This window comes from Cyprinodon variegatus, unplaced genomic scaffold, assembly GCF_000732505.1.
Source record: "Cyprinodon variegatus isolate N-32 unplaced genomic scaffold, C_variegatus-1.0 Scaffold731, whole genome shotgun sequence".
NCBI lineage: Eukaryota > Metazoa > Chordata > Actinopteri > Cyprinodontiformes > Cyprinodontidae > Cyprinodon > Cyprinodon variegatus.
This window is the reverse complement of record NW_015151184.1, coordinates 290,409-296,202: the sequence shown is the minus strand read 5'-3', so window position 1 is coordinate 296,202 and position 5,794 is coordinate 290,409. Positions and strand designations below refer to the sequence as shown.

Below are 5,794 nucleotides of genomic sequence, written 5' to 3'. Positions count from 1 at the left end.
GAGTTGAGTTGAGTTGAGTTGAGTTGACTCTGGAGGAACTGACTGCATACTGAGGAGATCACCCAGCCATTTGATTCAGGTGTGTTGGACCAAGGATGGATCTAAAACTTGCAGGACACCGGCCCCCAGGAACTGGAATTGCCCACCCCTTCCCTAGGTTCACTGAGGAGAACTCACAGGAGTGTAACCACTGCTTTAGATGAGGAGAAGGAGGGCACAGAGTGATTGGGTGTTTGAAGTGAGTCAAGCCGTAGGGTGAGTGGACTCGGTCTCTGTTGAGGGACACTTAGAGATCGGCGAGCAATTCCAGTCCCAAGCAGATCAACCTTCAAGTCAGATAGCAAGAAGCCTCAAACAAAGACAACATCAGCGGCCTCACACACCCCTCAGCCAGGGAACAGTCACCTGTACAGCACCCCTGGTTGGAAAGAAAAGCCTGCTGAAATGCCTGCTTGGTGGCGACCCAATTACAGCCTTATGTGATTCAGAGTTGCAAGTGAGTATAATCGACCAAAATTGGACTGCCACTCATTTCAAAATATACAGTGAGACCCCCTTCTGAACTATTAGAGGAGGAAGTCAGTGTCCATGTAGTTAAAGGCCATGCAATAAAGTGGATGAGTGGCGCTCACTGTCAACTTAGCAGGAAACAATGACCCCAACCTGATCATACAGACTCCTTTCCTTGTCAGTCAGGGAAAGGAGCCTGTATGCCCCAGCCCTTTCTAGGAGCCAATGTACTTGAGAAGATCATCAAAAGGAAGGAGTCCTCAGGTGAGGCGGTTACCACAGTGATCAGTCTCCTCCGTGATGCTTTTAGAATAGAGGAGTAGCAGGTTGAGGCCATTGTGATTTTCATCCAGGTGCCTCCCAGGACATATGATGATCCAGTCACAATAAGAGTGGGTAGAAACCACACTATTGTCCCCCCTGACAGAACAACTCGTGTGGTGCAGAGTACCCAGAAAACTTTAAAAACTTTGCAAGTCCTCAATTTTTAAGTAGGTTTTGTGCTTTTGATTTTTTTTCTTCCCTCTTCTGTTTCAATTCTTGCATTTTGCAGTCAGTGTTTTGAAAAAAAAAAGTTTGTTCAGTCAGGATATTTTGGATACTAAGTATCAGGAGCCACCTTTGTTTGTTGGGGAGGGTGTGATGCACCATAAAGGGGGAGATTTTAATTACTAATATATACAGCAATTAAAAAATTGCAACCTCTCGATTTTTTTAATCCCTCAAAACTTTTGGGGTTTTGGTGTTAAGATTTTTTTCTTCCCTCTTCTGTTTTAATTCTTTAAATTTTGCAGTCAGTCTTTTAAAAAAAATGTTTGTTCAGTCAGGTTAGTTTGGATACTAAAGGGCAGATTAGACTTCTGCAACCGCACACATTAAATGTCGCTTGGGTCTGCTCGCGAACCAGTTTTGCTGGTATGCTTCTGCACCATCAGTCTTGAATTTCTAGGGATGCACAGCAGTTTCCTGCTAAAGGGCAAGGCGGAGCATATTGGAGAACTCGGGAGAATTTCGGCGGATTGTCACGAGAACTTTGTTTTGGCAAAGACTTTGGCATCTTTATATAATTTTTCTGAGGCATCGTACAAGTGGTTGTACTTCCAAACCTCCTCGATGAACCTTTTGTTGTAGTTTTCCATTGTAGATTTTAAAAATGGCGCACCCCGGCACCGAATCAAGAAGGACGACCCCACAGACAGCCGGAAAGGCATAGCAAGGACCAATCACAGCTGCTTTTTGTCTGCACACTTCCATTTGAGGTCTGTGCGGGTTTGCGACCGTCTGACGCGTAGTCAGGATTTTTTTGAGGTGCGCTTTGAAGAACCTGTGCGCGGGGGTTGTGGTCGCGCACAGAGACAGAGTTGACGGTTGCAGAGGCTATGCGTCAGAAGCATGAAATGGCCAGGAGCTACCTTTGTTGTTGCGAGTGTGTGATGAGCCATAAAGAAGGAGATTAGAATTACTTATTTATACAGTCAATAAAAAGAAAACTTAATAAAATTGAGCTCTGAATATGATGCAAAAAAAGAGAAAAAGAAGGAGAAACGCGAGAAAGCAGAAATAGCGGAAAGAAATGCAAACGGGGGCCAAAAGCCAGGCCATGTGGAAGAGGATGAGGAGAGGTGGCCCTCTCCTATGGAGCCCTTAGAGTACGGCACTGACCAGTAAATCATCGCCTCTAGTTCCACCTCCTCCTGAAGCAGAGGATAAGTTAGATGAAGAAAATAAGTTCATGTTGAAGGCTAACAAGGAGCTCCAAGAGCAGGAAACGCCAGATGTGGCTAGACAGTTTGGGGAAGAAGATGGCGGTTGTTCCTTCCTTCACTGAAGCTTTTCCTGTTTACAGGTTTTCCACTTAGAAGAAAGGAGAAGCATCAATAAACATCAGTCGTTACAATCGTTTCAACCAAGCTGAAACGTGTAACATACGCATCTTTGTTCCTCTCTCCATAGAAAGCTTCGCACTGAAGAGATTTTAATGAATTTTATTTAATTATTTAATTAATTTGATATTTAATATGGAAAAAAAACTGAAAACATAAAATTTTCTAAAGAAAGTTAAAAAAAACATTTGGGAGAAATTATTATTTAATGCAGAAATAAAACTTTTTTTTTAAGATCTATTTCTGGATTGTATTTATTTATTCTTTTTAGTTTCCATTTATAAACATGTTCTTTGCATGCAGCAATAATTAAACAAAATTCACTCCATAGATAAGCAGCACGGTTGAAGCTCCAACAGAAGGCCTTTCATCTCCAGTTTCCATGGCTACTACACACTGTCTGATTTAGCTTCACTTTCATTATTTTACTGCAAGTTCCATTTTCTACATGTTAATTACATGATATGAAGATGCTACCAGGGTTCCCGTCTGTTTAGCAGTTTAATCTTTGACCTCACCATTAATCTATGATCCCATTTAGTTCAAATCTGACTCTGCTTCATACACGTGTGTTAAGTTCTTGATAGAAGATAAAGAAATCAGCTGTTATAAATATAAGCAGCTAAATTCATCAAAAGATGAGTAAACATATATATTTTTAAATCAACATATACATGCATGGCTTTCGAGCACACTCTGAAGTATACATATGACTCAGCTGTAGTTGTAGGAGAAGTTATAAGAGCTAGGCTCCTTTGGCACTGGAGGCGGGGCTTCTGGGATGGTGATGTTCTCAAGGTCGAGGAGGCGGAGCTTCATCTCCATGCTGATGAGGGTATCTAGGTCGCTGCGTGTCAGGTCACTGCCCATCTCTCTGCCCAGCAGCGCACACAGCCCGTCGGTCCAGATGCAATACTGCACATATGGACACACACATCGAACACACACAGAGGAGCTTTGGTGAGTGAAGATCCTTCACAGCCAAATTCTATGACCCCAGTGGCTCTAAAAGGATTTACACCCAGGGGATCAGGTAAAGGTTCCAATTCCAAACATTACTGCATCCAGCCAAGGCCGTTAGATAAAGGCAGACTATGAAAACAGGCTAGAGCTGAATTCACTCTTTTTACCACTGAGACTGAAAACACTTCAGCAAAAAGTCAGAGCTTAGAAATATCGACTTACCTCGTATTTGTTTGGTGCAACAAAATTAAGGGTCTCATCCGGATCGTAGAGGACAGAGAAGGCCAACTCCAGCACCTCCTGAAAGAACCGAACAAATTCAGCCACAACAACAGCAGCAGCAGTGAGCAAAAGACATGAGAGAACAGACAGAAATGCACCTTGTTTTGTTTCAGAGCACTTTTCTCTTTCATATGAGGGCAGTCCTTTCCTGTTAACACAGACTTGATGTCTGAGACAGGGACTGAAGAAAGAGGAAAGAAAACAATAATTAGAGAGGTTTGTTCTTTGATCCGGATGTAAGAGAATCACCACAACATAGTGCATCTTACTCTTGTCACTTAGCAGCTCAAAAGGCACTTCACCCTGAGGTGACTCCTCCAAATCCCCATAGTGCAGAACTTTGTGGTTAAGAGATAATCGGCAGAACCAGAACTTCTCTACAAAAAAACAACACAACAGAATAATTGTAAATGTTTTGTCACAGTGGAGCAGTTCAGGGGTTTTTAGCAGCAAGTGAAGAATATATTGTGTTGCTAAAACGTGTTGAAGTTACAATTCTGCTAAATGTGTAATAAATGTTCCTGTGACCAGTTTCTTTTAAAATACAAACATGTAAACTTCTCTCCAAGCTCATTCTGAACATTTCTAACATACATGAGGCCCCAAATATGTCACAGGTACGGTAGCAGCCATTCAAAATGGCCCTTCCCAGTCAAACACCAGCCTAATGGCAGCCCACTTCTCTGCAACTCCCAGTGAAATCTCCTCCACCTTACAGCCGCTGGAGTGTTTGTTTACTCTGACTCCACCTTTTCACTGAATTACAAGGTCTGACCAGGAGATGGTGCTTCTCTTTAGATCTTAATTTCCACAAATCATGAAAGAAAGAATATTTTACAAATATTGACATTTCAAAAGGAATTGTAGGGGACCATCGAAGGGCCAGCCAAGGACCAGCAAAGGAGACAGAAGGCAGAGATACAAAAGGCAACTGTAAAAGGCGGCCCCTTCCAGGAAACAAACAGCCAGGCACCTCCTGACAGAGAAGCTTTGTGTATGTGTGGCTCATGTTCAGTTGGGAAACGGAGGAGAGTCGCAGCTTCAGCGTCTGACTGTGGTTTGCAGGAGGGAGGGGCTCACTCTCCCGCTTCTCGCTGAAGAAACTAAACCCACTTGCTTGCACGTTGTCACCAAAGTCCACAACAAGACAGGAAATGGTCACTAGATTTATCCCTTGTTACTGTTCTGAAAAAATGTTGTGACGGGTCTGAAAAGGTACCTAAATATAGGGAAAAAGTTGCTTAGTTGGCTCACCTGCCTCTGTGAGCTGATGGCAGTCTTAAAGGGATAGTTCAGGTTTTTTGACATGAAGTTGTGTGAAATGTTCACCGTCTGCAGCTGCTGTGCTGCAACAGTTTCCCTACGTCACCAAGCCTCCTGCCCTGAGTGACGGTCGGTAACCGACCAGTTACAGTATGGTATGGGGGTCAAAGATTTTTAAGCTAGAAAAATTATCCATGTGTTTGGTTAGACCATTTCAACAATTGTAAAACATCCCAGTGCTATTGTCAGACCTTGATGTCAGTTAGGACTATTTTTTGGCTGCTATCTGCTTCTGTCTCACACTGAGCCTGGTTCTGCTGGAGGCTTCTTCATGTTAAAAGGGAGTTTTTCCTGTCGCTACAAGCATGTTTAGTGTGTTTTCCTTAGATAGAAAACTTTGAATCAATTTGATTGGATGATCTGGTGAACTGTAAAGTGCTTTGAGATGACATGTGTTGGCACTATAGAAATAAACTGTATTAAAATGAATTGAATTGGTTGGAGGACTGTCACAACCTGGCTCTGGTATTGTGACAAAAAAGGACACTAGTCAAGTTCTTGTAAGGAACGTTGCAAGAAATAAAGCGCTTATTAAAAGGGGTCTAAATAAATGTTGATTTTTGTTTCTCCAAAAAGTGATAGAAAATGAATTTGCAATTAATTTAAAAATGATTGATTGAATAAAATAGCATGTTATTACTCCTTTTAATTGATATGTGCAACAGAATTGATTAATTTAAAAAAATGTGTGTTGAGAAATTAAATAACCTGGGAAATCAATATCAGAGATGTTAAAGGAATAGTATACCCAAAACATGATTAGCCTTCATTTTCTACTCACCCCCATGCTGAACAACACTCTGGAGTACTTTTTTGATATCTCAAATGCATCT

The 5,794-nt window shown here is 42.0% G+C and overlaps 1 protein-coding gene across 1 annotated transcript in view; it reads right to left on the bottom strand.

Moving 5' to 3' along the window:
* Positions 1–2,618: 2,618 nt before the first annotated feature.
* LOC107097885 (engulfment and cell motility protein 2-like) overlaps positions 2,619–5,794 on the bottom strand; it is a 35,901-nt gene continuing 32,725 nt past the window's right edge. The window contains exons 16-19 of the mRNA XM_015395224.1: positions 3,908–4,116; positions 3,737–3,819; positions 3,579–3,656; positions 2,619–3,308 (exon numbers count right to left, since the gene is read on the bottom strand). Of these exons, the coding sequence (XP_015250710.1) occupies positions 3,108–3,308; positions 3,579–3,656; positions 3,737–3,819; positions 3,908–4,116 (571 nt within the window). The 3' untranslated portion in view covers positions 2,619–3,107. The remainder of the gene's footprint in view (positions 3,309–3,578; positions 3,657–3,736; positions 3,820–3,907; positions 4,117–5,794) is intronic.